This window comes from Grammomys surdaster, unplaced genomic scaffold (assembly GCF_004785775.1).
Source record: "Grammomys surdaster isolate TR1022 unplaced genomic scaffold, NIH_TR_1.0 150, whole genome shotgun sequence".
In the NCBI taxonomy this organism is placed as follows: Eukaryota; Metazoa; Chordata; class Mammalia; order Rodentia; family Muridae; genus Grammomys; species Grammomys surdaster.
In genome coordinates this window covers 9,295,230-9,312,572 of record NW_021604608.1, presented here as the reverse complement: position 1 = coordinate 9,312,572, position 17,343 = coordinate 9,295,230, and the positions used below count along the sequence as shown (strand labels likewise).

Below are 17,343 nucleotides of genomic sequence, written 5' to 3'. Positions count from 1 at the left end.
TTTTTATGAAAAAAAATTGTTTCAAACAATATACTTTTTAACAACAGAATTTATACTATTTCTATTAATCTTAAATTAGGGTGAATATCAGGCAACCTACTACTTGGCCATATTTTGTTATCTTGGGCTCAAAAGACAAGGATCACAAAAAACAGTCTCTGAAAAAAAACTTTTAATAAAAATTATAAACATTTAAATCTATTGGAAAGTAAAATTCAACTATATTCTACCTATATCTCCCTATGATCTTCTACACATTTATTCCCAAACTGTAATTCTCCAAAAATATAAAATGAAATAAGCATGTATTCCTAATATGAACATTAACCTAAAATGAATGTCTACATACATACTCATGTAACATTTCACAAGCATATTTACTTATGTGACATCAAGAGTTAGGACTGATTTTCGTAACAAACTTTGTTTTATTTTGTATTTTTGAGACAAGTTCTTAGTAGCACAAGCTGACCCTGATTCTCACTAGCTATTCAGCTAAAGACAACCTTGACCTGATCCTCCTAGCTTCACCTTCCAAGTGCCAGGCTCCCCAGCAGGAGCCACCACGCCCGTCCACCATGCTGCCCGTGTGGAGTGAGATGCTTCCATTACCTCTCTTGTAAGTCCATGAGACTCTGTTCTGCAGTTTGGAGACTCTCTAAGTCTTTCATCATTTTTGCGACATGTTCCTTTGATGACTTATTTTGTGTATAAGCAAACCAACAACCTCCAACACCAATTACTATAGAAATTGTGAGAATAAAATCCTTCATCCAGTTATGAGGTGGGCCTACAAAAAAAATAGATAGTTAAATTAATTTTTGAGTGTAATACAATATAAATATACAGAAAAGCAGACATCCAAAGCAAACAAAACTAAATATTACCTCCTTCCACCAGATACAAACTGTAGCTTTATAAAATCAAAACTCTTCCAACAATCAGTACGCTTATTTGATCTACTTAATATACAAGACCTCAGAAAAGCAAAGAAAAATATACATGGCCATACCAGGCCTTCTTCTGATCAATCCCATGCTACTGAAATAAGCTCCCACAGAGTAAAGTGATCTCATAACTTGCTTCCATTTCCTTCAGTTAGGCCAGGTCACTGTCATTGAGACACAAACTGGAGAATCAGTCACTCACCATAAGGCATGTAGTTTGGCGATAAATATATCCATAATGTTAAAGGATATAACACCACCACCACCCCAAATAGACATGACAATATTATGTTAACACACAGGGAGGTGCTGGGGAACAGAGGCCAGGAATATCCCTGAGCACATACAATCAACAGGAAAATCTCTTCCCTCAAACCCTCTACTAACAATGAACATTACCCACTGCTCCACCATGTACACAACTGAGAAGCCCTGGGTTCAAGGGCTATAATGAGTTACCAGGTGGACAGTTGTCTGCGATACAGGGGTTAGGAGGAGAGAAAATGAAATGCAGGGTCCTTCTTCTCTAACCTACCAGGTACGATGTCAATTCAGCACTGCAAATGTAAAGCAGAAGGCACAAAGGCTACTAACTTCAGGAATGTAAAACATAAAACCTCTACTCAAATATCCTTTTAACCTTGCCCTGACTGTCAATATATACCAACTTTCCAGGGACTAATTAGAAGAGAGATACATGAGAGCTAATGAAACAGAATGTAGTATTTTAGGGCTCCAAGGAAATGTAATTTATAGTGGTGAATTCTCTTTCCTGGCTAGATTGATGTCATTCTGACACAAGCTTAAGTCATCTGAGAGAGAACTTCAATTGAGAAAATGTCTTCAAAAGACCAGGCTATATTCAAGTCTATAGGGCATTTAGTGATTTTCATCACTGATTGTTGGGGGAGCACTCAGTCCATTATGGGTGGAGTCACCCCAGGGCTGGTGGTCCAGAGCTCTATAAGAAAGCAGAATGAGCAAGCCATGAGGAACAAGCCAGTAAGCAGCACTCCTCTATGGCCTCTGTGTTAGCTCTGTCACCAGAGCTATGGCCTCTGTGTTAGCCCTGTGTGAGCTCCTGTCCTGACTTCCTTCAGTGATAAACAGTGATGTGGAAGTATAAACCAAATAAACCCTTTCCTCTCCAACTAGCTTTGGTCATTGCATTTCATCAGAGCAGTAGTAACCCTAACTAAGATACTGCCTATACACTTGTTGCTCCTGCCACAAGATATGCTGCATGCTTCCAGTAGATGAATTCTACAGAAATCTCAAGTTGCTAGGCTATAAAGTCCAGGGTGCGCCCATGTTTATGTGTATGTGTTCCGTATTGCCAGAGCACATGCTTTCACGTGCCATGCAAGACATGCAATGCAGACAACTATAGTCTCAAGGGCTCTGTTTAGATTTCTGCTTCTGAGAGGTTCTCAGGTTCGCCACAGTTTCACAACTTTTCATATTAGTAACTAGTTTTGAAAATTCCTGTTTCTATGGCAGAAGAGCTCATCCTATAAGCCATATTTCCTTCATGGTTAGCGAATGGTTCTTCTTGGTTGCCTGCTCCTCTCAACTGTCTGTTTTCTTCAACAGGGATGGGGCAGACTACACTACTGTATCACTGAATGAGAGAGATACTAACGTGTCAGAGGCCCAAACAAAACCACATCCAGTGCTTTGAGCTGAAGTTTCTGTCTGTGACTCCGGTCGCTGATTTTCAACTGGGAAATCATAAATGAAGTTTCATGAACTGCTATCCTGTATATACACATAAAAAAAATGTCATAAACAAAGTATTTCCAGCATAAAAATTTCAGTACAAGAGTAACATGTTTACCAGTTTGCATACTGATAATCACTGTTGAAAGCTCATCTGTATTAAAGCGCACTACTTCAGAAACAATTTCATAACTCAGCTACTGAAAGTCTTCTATAGGCTAATAATTGTGCCGCTCTATGGACCAGCTACTGTTTTCTGAAGTTATTTTCTATTATAACTCACTAAAATTGTGAAGTCTATGAAACTGAAAATATTTTATAATAATTAACTAATGTCAGCATTTCACTATCATTTCACACACACACACAGAAAAGTAAAATTGCTACGAGACTTACTAAACATTTTTAGTAGATGTTAAAAACAGTTCTTATTTCAGGAGCTTTCACATAGCAGCAGCTGAAAAGCTCTCACTACACTCAGTGTTCAACTGTTTCAGATGAACAAAGTGTACTGAAAACCAAATCGAAGGTAAGAAGCCTTCTTGCATACGTTGAGGGTGGAGGGATTCACCTAATACTCACTTCCTAGGCGGGTTAGTAGGTAGAGGTAGTAATAGTAGCTTGAGGGCCTGCTAAATTGCTGTGTGTGTACACACTGATCCCAAACAGGCCCTGCCTCAAACAAGGGGAAAGATATAGGAAAGACTGTCCTCTGACCTCCACACACAAGAATGTCATCTGCATGTACACACTCTAACACCACAAACACACATGCATACATACAAGACAAGTACACACAAAGAATAAAAACATAATAAAATGAGAAAAAGATAAAGCATTTCAAACAGATTTATTTATAGTATTTTGTTTCTACCAGCAGCCCCAGCAGTATCTTGCAGATTTGGAACTGAAAAGTGGCATTTACAACACACTTCTCAATGCATAGAAGCCCCTCTGGGTAAGCACTGACCTGGGGAGTGTTGTTCCCTTCACATTATTATCCCTAAAATTCTTCTCATATTGTGGCAGTTCAACAAATTCTATCAACCACTGCAGGGTATCCTCAAGCGTCCAATTGTGAACTGTAAGACAGAAAAGAAGGTACAGTTTAAAGCACACTGCTTTTACAATTAAAATCTGAACACATCTATATAACTTTAGACGAAGCAAAGATGGGAGATTATATTTCAATTAAATTTAATAAGCGGTAGTAAAATATTATCTAGCACTCTATGGTAAGCTGAATACAATGAGGCCCACTCCTGCTTTCCCAAATGCATACAATTTAAAATAGAAAAACCCACATAAAACATTAGACAAATTGTAAAACTAATTCTAAAATAAGCATCAATACAGAGTTTTTAAAGGATGAAAGAATCCATTTCCATGGATGCAGACAACTTACTAGATTTGATTGACACTCCACCTAGTCCATCAGTGCATACAGTAAGTGAAGCACTGGGTGAGAGGCAGGCTGAGTGGACGCACTGCAGCTCACAGCAGTGACTGGATGAGGAGCATGCTTATACTTGTGAAATCTAAGTGCCCTGGGCAAAGAGTCAGGTGGTGCAACTTAGAAATGAAGAAGGATAGGGGAAGGAAAAGTTTAAATCATGCTAGTCATTAAAAAAATGGGATAGGGCAAATGAGGTGGGGGGAGGTCTTCTGACTTGACTACAACAACTAAAACCTACAATAAAAGCCATAGAATTCTGAAGATCTGAGACAATCCTGCTGACTTGTGTTTGGTTTGTTTTTATTTTTATTTTATTTTATTTTATTTTATTTTATTTTATTTTATTAAAAGGCAGAAAGTCAGAGAGGGACCACGTTAGGAAAGACTGGGATCCGAATGCAGGCAAGGGAAGCACAGAAGTTTATTCTATAGCATTTTGAGAGCAACAACCAAGAGCAGAGGTATAAACAAGAAGAGACCACGAGAATTAAGTTGGAGGCTTTTCTCTGCTTGCTTGTGTAAAGGGTAAGCAGTTCCAACGGAAGGCTTGAAAAATGGAGAATTGCACATTGTCTGCATTGACTGTGACGACTGGGGAAGACAGAGTGTTTACAGAGCACACCAGAGGGCAAAAAGGGCCGAAGACAAGGAGGAAGTGTGAGATGCAGCGCTACGGATCCATGTGTGCGCAAAGACTCTAGGAAAAGAGCACTCTCACGCATTACAGAAAATTCTAAACTCACATTTGCATACAATGTTCTCACACTGCCCTTTTCAATGCATGATCTTTAAAGAAAAAATAACAAGAACATTATAACTAGCTAATAAAAACCTTTTGTAAAAACTGTATTGCTAAGGGCAACTTTATACCGAGACAAAGCTCTTATGTTCTCTTGCTGATACATCTCTATCCTAACACCTGTATATGGGCCTGAGGCCACTGGATCCACAGAGCCAAACAAATGAGGCTCTCAGCCAGAAGCTCAGGCCTAGGGACCTTCCGCAGAATCCAATCCAGTCAAAGTAGCCTTTCTACATGAAGGCTTCTTCCTTCTGTGATGAACTACATGGAGAACTCCCCTGTCTGACTGCCAAGAAACCCACAGCACAGCTGCACTGCACACACCCACACAAGACTCTCAGCCAGGAAAACAGGATAAGATTCTCTCTGGCTCTGGATTTTTCAATAGTAAAAGAACCAGTCTGTCCAATCCAACACATCAAGTTTCCAAGGAGACCAGATTCAAAGGAAGAAATTAAAAAAAAAATGGCACAAAACTGTCCAGTCCTAATATCACTCAACCTGAGTGGACAGCTGTGGTACTCTAAAGTAGCTTTGTTTGTAAAACTAATTTTCTTTTGAATGCATCTTTAAAACAATACCATCCTAACACAAGACAGAGTTACTTGAGGGAGAGAATTGACTTTTTCACTTGATGTCTGGGTTCCTTGCAAATGGCTTTTCTTGTCATGACCAGGACTTGGATTTTGTATTAGCTCTCCCTGCTTCAAAGACTCTGCTGGTCTTTCAGCCCCTACAGTGGCTTGTTTTTATCCTCCTCAAAGGCCTGTTATGAGACCTGTTTGAATCTTATCATCTCTTATGTTTTGTTGAATCTTCCTTTCTTAGCTAAATTTAGTTCTTCATAAGAACTTTTTTCCCACAGAATTAAATTAATTACAATCATCTAAAGAAAAGGAATTCCTTTAACATCTGCTTATTCCCCCGGTAGGATGTATACATTCCTTGCTGGGCACTCATGCACAGCTTGTTGGGAGCTACTTAGTAAATGGAGTAGATAATACCTATGGAGTGAGTACTATACAGCCTAGGTTTCCATGAGGAAACTAACAAAGGCTTGTTTGCATAGGAAATCCCCAGTGTCAAAGAGCTACCTGAAGCTACCCCATCCCTCTGCCCACCTGTAACTGATCTTCATGCTGGGCTGCTCAGCCGCACCTCCGCCATAGGACAGGTGGAGGACAAGGCATTTTTAAAAATGTACTTAGCAATTTACTCAGACTTTGGAATTGCTAACGAAGTATTTTTGCTCAAAACTGTCACCAGTGCTATAGGCTACCATTTCAGTGATTTTTAGCCAACTTTGGCATGGAAAGAGACCTTTGCCAGCAGTGTACCTGAGTCACAGAGCCACCATAGCTCTTTAACTCAGGATCAGGTTTTGAATAAACAAGAGTCATAAACACAGCTAAGCCACCTTTAAAATTCTGTCTTTCTGATGCCATTGTAACAAAAGAGGGATGTTGTCTAAAGCACTGCAAACTGAACAACCAGCCTAGAACATTTCATTACAGAATGCTGACAGAGAAGATCGAATTCTAAAAATGGCTAGGACACCAATAAAAACTGTTGCTAACATTAACTATGTACTACATACCAGATTTATGAATGTTATTTCATGTGGACTGCAGCAGCTCTGAAGGGAGTACTTTTATTCCCATGCTGAGCCTACAATTTTCTCAAGGTAGAACTCTTAATTAGGTATAAACAAATTTGTAAATGGCCACAGCAGGTTTCAGAGAAAGCTGTTTCTAGAACGGCAGAGACTGCACAGCACTGTATCCTATGGCCCTTCATGATCTGCAGCTTTTTAAATGTGTTCTATGTCCTTGTGGCCCAAGACTCTTCAACTCAGACTGGTTTTCCTTTCTTCTGTTTGCTTGGCTTGTCCTTACTCTCTCTGACTCAAACTAGGAACTCCTTCCTCTAAGCACCTTCCCTACTGCCCATTTCAATATTGGATTGGCCACCTTTGTATTCTTCATCATCTATACAAGGGTCAACCATGAGACTAACCAACACACATGTGACTGTCTTCAACCAACCTCTCTCTGATGAGGAGTGCTACAAGAAGACAAATTTACTTTTTTAAAAAGAGTGATTTGCATTTATTTTGTGTGTATGTGTGTGTGTATGTATGTATATATATATATGTATGTACAAATAAATTTGCACATGTATGTTGTAAGTGTGGAGGTAAAAGGACAATTTTCAAGAGTCAGTTCCCTCCTTCTACCTGTGGGTGTCAGGAATTGAACTCGGAGTTGACAGCAATTCCCTTCCCCTGTTGCGGCATCTCATCAGCTCAGGAATTTATTATTGTCATTCAGCTAATTAAGGAGGTCTTTTTTCTAAATACACACTTACACATTCATTTTCACATGTACCCTTTAACCACAGTGAAATGTAGCTGCTGTCTCTAGATTCTGTAAAGAGATACCTGGCCAAGAGATCATACATATGGTTACACATGTCTATCAACTGATAACTAGTATATGAACTCTGGCCCAAGCCCATTGCAGTGTGGGTAGCTTTTGATTCAAAACACTTCACTAACATTTGAGATGTTTTCTCTTAGAAATTTAGTGCTAATAGCATACAAGTGAAAAATGTTATCAATAAGTCATCTAAATATAAGCAGCTGCCTAAGTGGACTTGTAGTTCTCCTAGAGATGTCAGGTATACACTGAGGCTACAATAAAGTTGGAGGTAGTAACATAAAAGCTCAGTAGAGTTATGTTAGCTTGTCATGCTAGAAGATATGCCTGTAAGTTGGAAGAGACCCTCTAACAACCTGAAGATAATACTTCAAAGAGCCAATAGTTTAGGGCTTTGGGACTTTGTTTCGTTGTGTTTTGTTGACGCAGTGTCTGTCTTTGAACTTGCTATGTAGATCAATCTGCCCTCATACTTATAGAGATCCACCTACCTCTGCCTCTGAAGTACCAGGCGGTAGGAAAAAGGATGGTGAATAGAACCAGAACTCCAGGAGAGGCAGAGGATATAGGATATAGAAAGACAGACAGCTGGAGATTAAAAGAATTTTTTTCCTTGCTAACAAGGCAATTTCTGCAACAGTAAATGTAGTTCCTCAGTTGAAAACAGAAAGATGTTGTGTTGCATCAGCCCCACCTACACGCTACTGGCCAGCCCTACCACAATGTAGTTATTTTGGAACAGCACATGAAAAAGAGGAAACAGAGGCCAAAGAAGTGAAAGCTTTTTGAAAGCAGTAGGATGCGAAAATGAGAATTAAGAGATAGGAAGGGGTGGACACAGCCTTCAACAGAGAGACCACTACAGCCCTGACTGAAACAGCCTTCTAAGAAAGTCATGAGCCATGCACAGGGACACAGCCAGGCATACAACTAGGCTACAACTGGATGAAATGCCCTAGCTGGCAGTGATCTCTGCCCCTGAATTCTTATGGTACTTACTGGTTCAACAAAATAGTACGATATCTAAGCTGCCTTCTTTTGCTAACTACCTGCTAACATGTCATGCCTTAAAAGAGAGAGAGAGAGCGCTTCCATACTACAAGAGATACTAGTATATTCCAACATAAATTACCATTTTAAATATTTGATGAAGGTATAACAATTCTTCCTTTGAAAAGAATCAGTTTTGTTTTGAATTGTCTACTTGTGGTCCTGGAGTTGTAATAAAAGTAAACAATACTACTCTCAGGGTATATCATTTCAAAGCAGCACAGGGGAATCTTTGGTTCTAGAAAAGATCTCAGAGACCTAGAACATAATAGAAGCACTAATTTATAGTTGTCAGGAGTGTAAGAGGCTATTGTGCTTTTGGTCCATTCCCTGATTTAAGAATACATGACATACAAGTCAGTGTGAAATCCAAACTTTTAAGAGAATACACTATACAAATCACTTGTTCCTGTCATCCATGAAACCCAATCTTATAAATCCTATAAATCTTACAAAGCCAATGTAGTCACTAGCCTTAGAACTTGTATTAAATTACAGGCCTAAAAATAAAAAAGTTTCTAAAGTCTCATTTGAAATTTAAGTTAAAATTCTGGTTAATGTTAGTTAATGCTAGTCTTCCAAATCTTAAAGATGTTCATAAACTCATCCAAACAGTAATACAAAATTAATCTCTATTCATAAAGCACTTCTGTATGTAAAGATACAGTGACAATTTCCAATTAACTACACTAAAAAGTCTCAAAGCTCAAACTATTAACTATCATGTTCTTTCTCCTTCCTGTACCTTTTTTCATTCTGAGAAAATCTCAAACTACAGTCAAGTTCATCGTTGGCTGCAGCAGAGCTTGAATAGAGTGACATATAATTCTGCCTAGCTATTAGCTGCTGTTGCATAAACAGTTACACGCTTACATTCTCAGTGTCAAGAAGCAGCTGGCAGAAGAGTTACTGTAGGCAAATCCACTTCTGCTGTGGTTAGCTAGAACAGTGGGTCAGTGCTGTAAAGCTAACTACACTATCTTCAATTATAGCATGGAAACAACCTTATAAAATACAAACAGGCACAAGGGAAGAGAAATCACAAAAGGAATGATATTTAAGATTGTCCATTATAAAATGTTCTGTGCTCTATGTTCTGACATTTCTATAAAAGTCTAAAGACATGATGGCTAATGTTTGAAACATTATCATGTTTACAAAAATATTATATTCTAAACAATGTACCAATACAGAATTTATCACAATTAAATTCGATTTCAAATGAAAGACTTTCAAGTTGCAAAGCTTCTGGAGTTCTCGTTATACTGGCAGATGTAACTTCTCATAAGAAACTTCAATTAACCTACACTGTAAAAAGGCAGGACTCTGATAATGAAACTTTAATTAACCGTGATATAAAGACAAGAGAAAGCAACTCCTTGTAAAAAGGTGAAGAAGCTGCAGGCTTGTTCCATCTTTTCTCAGTTGGTTTCATGGACTATGTACACTAGTCACTTGTGAGTGACACCACGACAACCAGCTGTCAGAGAAAGGTTTATCTTTAGAACAGGGCCAGAATGTGAGTTCCTAGTTGCACGTCAGTCAGCAAGACATACATGTCTCTGCCGTGGACTAAACCCCCGCATCATGCTATATTTGGACACCTAAAGCCATGCCCTGAACTTGGGAAGTTTAGATATTAGTTGTGCTAATGTATTCCTTCCCTTGAATCATGTAAGAACTTTGTAGAATTTTTAGAACTCAAAATGGTGTTAGCAAATGTCTGGATATTCAAAATTTAAAACTCTTGGGCATCCTGGTCCCAATGGCAGCTCCAGGAACACTGTATAAGGCGTTGTAACTTTTTTTTGCTCTAAATTGAGAATTTACAATTATGTAAAATACACTAAGCATATTACTAGTGATTATGTACATAAAAATGGTGAGTAGTAACAAAGGCATAACTAAAGAATTTAGAAAAAGTATAGAAATGACTCATTTAAATATACCATAAACATAAACAACTGGTTTTAATTTATCATCACAAATGTAGGAACTAAAATACCATGCAAGAGAATTTTAAGAGTGCTTTCTTTAAAAAAAAAGTAAAAGAAAAAGAAAGAAAAAAAGAAAGAAAGAAAAGAAAAGGTAAAGAAACACTTAAAACAGCAATACATTCAATGACTCTAAGAGAAAGAAATGTTTAATCAAGGTTTCTTAAACATGTCTATGCATGTCACAGAACAAATTTATGGCCCCAGGAACAGATGGCTAAATTATGGATTTCCCCCTTTAGATCCAGATTATTATTTCTTCTTCTCCTTCTCCTTCTCCTCCTTCATATTTCCTCTTTTAATACTGAATTGAGACTATGGCAAGTAGGCTTCACATTTAAGAATACTTGCTACTCTTCCAGCTCACCAGAGTTCAGTTCCTAGTACCCATATCAGCTGGCTAACAACTGCCATTCACGCTGGCTCCTGTAGATCTGGTGCTCTCTTCTGGCCTCCGTGGACACTGACACGATATGAATATCTTTTTTTTCTTTAAAGACGATTTCATACCAAATAAAACAATTTCTTTAAAGATGGGCGCTGTTTCCTTTACCCAAATAATCTCAACATGTCAACAACTGTGAAGTACTAAATAAATGAAGGGTTGCAGACACAACTGTGAAGTACTTAAATGAGGAGCTGCCAGTACATGATGAATGATTCTGTTAAACAAGGAGAACAGGAAGGAGCCAGCATTGAGTGATTTGAGCAGTATTTCTAGATAATGCAACAAATTTCTTCTAGTTTTGTAAAGTGATAAACATGCTATTTTCTAAAATATACTAAGCAAAAAATACATATTTCTAAGTAATATTGTTAGAATGTTTGGTTTGATTTTCAGCCACTTAAAAAAAAAATCTTAAAGTTTCTTTTTAAAGCAGTAGCGTCTTCAAGAAAACACAAATGGTGGGAGGCCTAGCCCAGGAGGCAGAGGAGGATCCCTCAGAGGATATGGCTCATGGAAGAAGTAAGGCCAGAGACAATGAGTAGATCTCCAAGCTGATCAAGACCATACAGATCAAGGCTTTTGTCACTTTTGGGATGTGATGATTTGAATGAAAATGGCCCCCATGGGCCACAAGGAGTAGCACTGTTAGGGGGTGTGGCCTTATTGGAGGAAGTGTGTCTGGGTAGACTTTGAAGTTTCAGAAACTCAAGCCAGGTCAACTGTCTCTCTTCCTGTTGCCTTCAGATTGGGATGTAGAACTCTCAGCTGCCTGTCCAGCACAATGTTGGCCTGTGTGCAGTCATGCTTCCCAACAGGACGATAATCAACCAAACCTTGAACTATAGGCCAGCTCCAATTAACTGTTCCCTTCTTAAAAGCTGCTGTGATCATGGTGTCTCTTCACAGCAATAAAAACCCTAACTAAGACATGGAGACTACAGTGGTCAGGCTGGTCTTAGTGTAAAGTGTGTCAAGGAGGTTGCCACTATCAGCCAAGGGCCCATCATCATCATCTTGGCCAAGCTTTCCACATCCCTGTGTGCAGAGGCTACTGGGGAACAAGAGTGGCAGGTCCTCACTGTTCCATGCATTGTGAAGACCTCTGTGGCTGTGTGTTAGTGCTCATCCCTTCCACCAGAGGCACTGGCATTGTCTCTGCTCCTCTGCCCAAGAAGCTGCTGCTGACGGCCAGTACTGCTGACTGTCACACATCAGCTAGGGGCCACAATGCAACCCTGGGCAACTTTGCCAAGGCTACTTTTGATGTCATCTCAAATACTACAGCTACTTGAGTCCCAATGTTCGCCAAGTCTCCTCATCAGAAATGCACTGACCGTCTTGTGAAAACCCACATCAGAGTCTCTGTTCAGAGGACCCAGGCCCCAGCTGTGGCTATCACATAAGAGTTTTATACAAGAAAAATAAAGGGATTTAAGTCTGCTTAAAATTTTGTATATAATCAGCTTGGTATTTCTTCATATAGCAAATATTTACCAGGCACATAGTAATTAATATTGGGTGCTGGATAAAATAAAACACTAGAATCCAAGAATTATCAAGATTAATTAAAGAAAACCCAGAAAAATACCCCAATTAAAGAAAACCTTTAAAAGCCAGTAAGCCAAAGGAGCAGAAACAGCTTTCACTGCCCGCTGTCATACCTAATGGTGAAAACCTGGAAATCTTGTTTTCCTTAAAAATTAAAAAGCCTACCAGTGACAGAAATATTCCCATTAATTTTATTCTAAAAACTTGTCTGATCTCCAACTGTATCAAATTTTTCCTAGTACATTTAGTATTTTAAAATCTACTGGTTCATAAATATTATTAGCTACATTTACCTAATATGGACCATTTTTCAACTTAAGTTTTGTTAGGTATATACAGTCATGGTTTAATGCTATTGTGGCAAAACAATTTTTAGGAAAAATTCCCTCAATTCTGAGTAGCAGCACAATGGATAAGTATTGTTATAAAACAGGCTTATTTACAGAGGACCTTTGTCAACGGCTAAAGAGTTAGTTACATAAGAAGGGCACACTGTGAATAAAGAGCTTCAGTAAAAGTAAATCCACATTGATGGACTCACTTACCCAAAGATGCTGAACAGCGCCCTGTAAGGCTTCCTCCAAGTTCTCTCCACATTTCAATAATCTTTCTATTGCTCAGAAGTAGCCAAGTTCCGTATATGGATGAAAAATAAAAGTTACTACTGACCAGTGCCTGTCTAGTGTGGCAATGAGATAGCAGCCTTTCAGAAGCCCACACTAGGCTGGGTCTGGAGTGTGGCAGCAGCAGTCTGATGTGGTCAGGAAAGGGACTATAAACAGGAAACAAGTAAGCAAACATGCTGGGGATAGCAGCTGATTCAACCTACTGTCCGTGGAGGGAGATACACAGGTACACACAGTGAAAGAGGTTAATTTACAATAAACTCAACAGTGTTGGACTGAAATTGGAGGTATAAATTATCAGTGTGAAATTGTGGCTTTTAATAAAGAAACAAATACACACTGTAATGTTTAAGTTTGACAGTTGAAAAAATATCTCAGAATAATATCCTAGTAGCATTCTTGCTAATGGTTTCTAAGTCTGGCACTGAGAAATAACATGATGCATCTATAATATCTTCTTAGGTCAAAAAGAAGAGTTCAAGAACCAAGGGTGTCATTTTGGGTTTACTAAAGCCAGCATAGAAGACTCTTGACCAACACTGGACATTTGAGCATCAAAAAAAGGCTGAAAGTAACAAATGAAAACCCAGAGAATAAGTTGGCTCTGATGGTAACAGAATGAACACACACAGAAGATGAAACTCTGATAACTCAGTAAGATGCTATGAGTAGATCTTTCCCTAGGGCTACTTCCAAGTCATGTCTGTTATCACCCACCATTCTCACATGACAAGATGCTAATAATGCACTCTGTTTAAATCTCTTGCAGTACAATGCCAACTAATAAACAGAAGAATGACAGGCTCTGAAAAATTGCCATTTGGAAATCATCAGTGTAATAGTTAACAATGACCAAAAAAAAAAAAAAAATCCAAAATCCAAAGGACACTAAAACAAGTGGGTGAATATGGTATGAGGAATATGGTATTTGTTACACAGTATTCAAGCTACAGCCTCACAAGAAGTATTGTAACAGGGGCTGGAAGCATAGCGCAGTTAGTTCTTACTTAGCATGCACAAAGGCCTGAGTTCAATTCCCAGCACTGAATAAAACTGAGTGTGGTTGAGCCACACAGCCAGTTTGATGTAGGTCTGGACTATATGAAACCCTACGTCAAACAAAAACAGAAATATTCTAACAGAAAGATGAAAATCCACTTATAGAATACAGTGGACACTATCTTCCATATGTGACCAAGGTAAAGCCACTGACATTAAAACAAATTGACATGGACCACAGAAGGATGTAATAAAAAATCATCTCCATGACAATCCACCCACAATGCATAACCTAATCATGTAAATGCAATAAATAAATCCCAATTTAAGAACAAAAAAGCTACAAAATGGCATTTTTAAAGATAACTAGCCAAAGTGAGTAGGGTACAGGACATAGAAGACCTCTTCTAGGCTGAAGACTGCAGATATACATGGGCTTTCATGCAGAATCCTGTACTTCTCAGCTATAAAGGTCATTATTAGGACAAATGTAAAAAGGGAAATGGACAGTGGGGGGGTCTCTGGACAAACAGTGCATGGAAAGTCTTTGTCCTAGTTCTGATGGCTTCTCTAAGCCTGATTTACTTTAGCTGTAAAATTAAAGTTTAAAAACAAAATTTTTATATTATGTAGATAAAATTCTATTAATTTTACTGCTTGTGATATTCTTGAAGACAGTATGCTAACTGGTTTTGGTTTTGTTTGTTTGGCTGGTCTGGAACTCCCTTTGTAGAGTAGGCTGGCCTACAATACATAGAGATCTGCTTTCCTCAGCTTCTGAAGTGCTGAGAGTAAAGGCATATGCCACCACACCCAGCTGGAATGGTAATTTTTAACACTGACAATGACAATAACAAACACAGGGCCCCATTAGCTCCCAAGTCCTCTTCTCATAACCCTCAGCACAGCTGTCTAGGTAAGTGCAGACTTGCTACTAGTAGAATGCTAGCTACACTTTACAAATGGAAACCAAGGGAACCCAGGGAAAGCAGTGAGTAAGTTATTCACCTGGGTCACATGGAGATCTGAATATAGAAAGTCAAGCCAAGGCTCTCACTTTGAGATATGATCTTGTCTGTTCAGGAAAGGAGGAGGGTCTTTAATTAGCAACAAAATGGTAAAAGTTCTCAAACCTATAGCAAGTCTACATCAGCATTCATTTATAAATAAGTTGAGAAGATGTACGATGGAAATGCATAATACTGGAAATCTTTTACTATAGGTTTCTGGTATTATATAAAAATAACAGCCACTATAAACAAGTGAGATAATTTTAACAACTACAGTTTAAAGAAAGGCTGATTCATGACTTTGCAGTGGGGAATAATCTGTAATTTTAGAAGTCTTTTTAGAAACATAGTGATTACATGTGGTTAAATTACTAAAACATCTCATATTTACTTTCAATTTTATAGGTTGGAGCTGACAACAATCATTTTCTGGTTATTTCATATTATTTTCACTGTTCTAATTAGCTGCTTACTGATTCCCAAGTCTGCACTGTATTTCTTACGCTTCCTGTGAATAGATCTAGCCCCCCCTCACCCTCTCCCCCCCCCGTCTCTAAATGTACCAATTTAAGAAAGCAACCTTCTCTCTTTTGAAAGTGTTACGGATGAATAAATATGATTTTATGGAATATAATTCAAAGTCCTTTAGTTATAAACTATTCATTATTTTATTTGATGGCCCATGCAAGCAAAACACTATTATCTAGGAATTACTTGTAATAGAACTGTCAACAAACTATAATTGACTTCTAAATCATAACTAACAAATTTACTTGCAAAATAAAAAGCTACTAGTGTAAGAACTGAATGTTATGGTTTGAATAAGCTTAGACCAGAAAGTGGCACTATTTGGAGGTGTAGCCTTGTTGAAATAGGTGTGGCCTTGTTAGAGTAGGTGTCTCACTGTGGACATGGGCTTTAAGATCGGCATCTTAAAGCCTGGAAGCCAGTCTTATCCTGTCTGCCTTTGGATGAAGATGTAGAAAGCTCCTCCAGCCCCACATCTTCCTGAATGCTGCCATGCTTCTGCCTTAATGATAATGGACTGAAACTCTGAACCTGTAAGCCAGCCCCAATTAATGTTGTCCTTATAAGTGATACCTTGGCCATGTTGTCTGTTCACAGTAGTAAAACCCTAATTAAGATACTGTACAACCGTCACCAAAGAATGCTGATCCTTCCTTTTTATTAATATTTAAAAAACAACTATTCACAATGGCATCAAATTGGTTTTTTAAAAAAATGCTAACCAGGCCTACACTAGATCATAAAGAAAGTGAAGAGATGATTAAAAAAAACTAAGTGAACTATTATTTTATAACAGAGTGGGGCATAAAAGTACTGTTTCTCCTAGATGAGATGGCAACAAGACATTACCTTTGGAAAATTCATGAAGCAATACTTTCCTAGACAACTCTTTGGACGCCTTTATAAATTCCAGGTGTATTCACTGACTACAGTGCCCATTGTCTATCCTGAAGGAGTCTCACTGGGAAAAGTCAACAGTACCCAGATCTAATTCTCATGTAAGGAAAGATACAACATACCAAAACATAAATCCTGGCAACGACTGGGGTGTAATACATAACAATCTGTATTCCATGAGTGTTTGGGTGGTATGGAAAGGAACATCTACTCTTCTAATATAAATATATTTGGAAGCCATATTTCTTGTCAAAATTTCTAAACTCGTCCAGTGTACATAGTATTCCTGAGTTTTATACAACCTCCAACTTACTGTTTTCCTTCTGTAGTAATGGTGGGTGAAGGGGTACCTGCCTGTAATTTCAGCACTCAGCTGATGCAGGACACTATCATAAGGCCAGTCTAGCTACAAAGTAAAACTCTCTCATAAAAGTAAGTTTATCATAATTTAGATGTGCCCAGTGAACTCAGTCAGTTTTGGCAAAGTATCAGGCAGTACCTAGGAAAGCCGTGCTTTAATAGATAAGGTTCGTCCTTCCTTCCTTCCTTCCTTCCTTCCTTCCTTTCTTTCTTTCTTTCTTTCTTTCTTTCTTTCTTCAATTTTCATAGCTGCATTAGCTCATTTTGATAAAACTGAGATTTAACACAATATTACAGTATTCATTTGTTTGTTTCAAGGTCCCAGAAAACTTAATTTGTAGTCAAAAGCCTATCAGACTGTTCTACCCTGTGGACTACGGTGCCAGTGCCATCCTGAAGCCATCCTGGACTTTGATCAGCATCAGTCTGCTCTTCTCAGTCTCGATGCTCTTACTAATCTGGCTGTAGGGCTGGGTGCTACTAGTATCCCACTTTTATACACCTTCTGGTCATCTGGGAAT

General features: G+C 38.4%; 1 protein-coding gene across 1 annotated transcript in view; it reads right to left on the bottom strand.

Annotated features, from left to right (window-relative positions):
* Stim2 (stromal interaction molecule 2) overlaps window positions 1-17,343 on the bottom strand; it is a 128,742-nt gene that overhangs the window by 14,791 nt on the left and 96,608 nt on the right. Inside the window, exons 4-6 of the mRNA XM_028765239.1 lie at window positions 3,637-3,748; window positions 2,590-2,705; window positions 613-790 (exon numbers count right to left, since the gene is read on the bottom strand). Of these exons, the coding sequence (XP_028621072.1) occupies window positions 613-790; window positions 2,590-2,705; window positions 3,637-3,748 (406 nt within the window). The remainder of the gene's footprint in view (window positions 1-612; window positions 791-2,589; window positions 2,706-3,636; window positions 3,749-17,343) is intronic.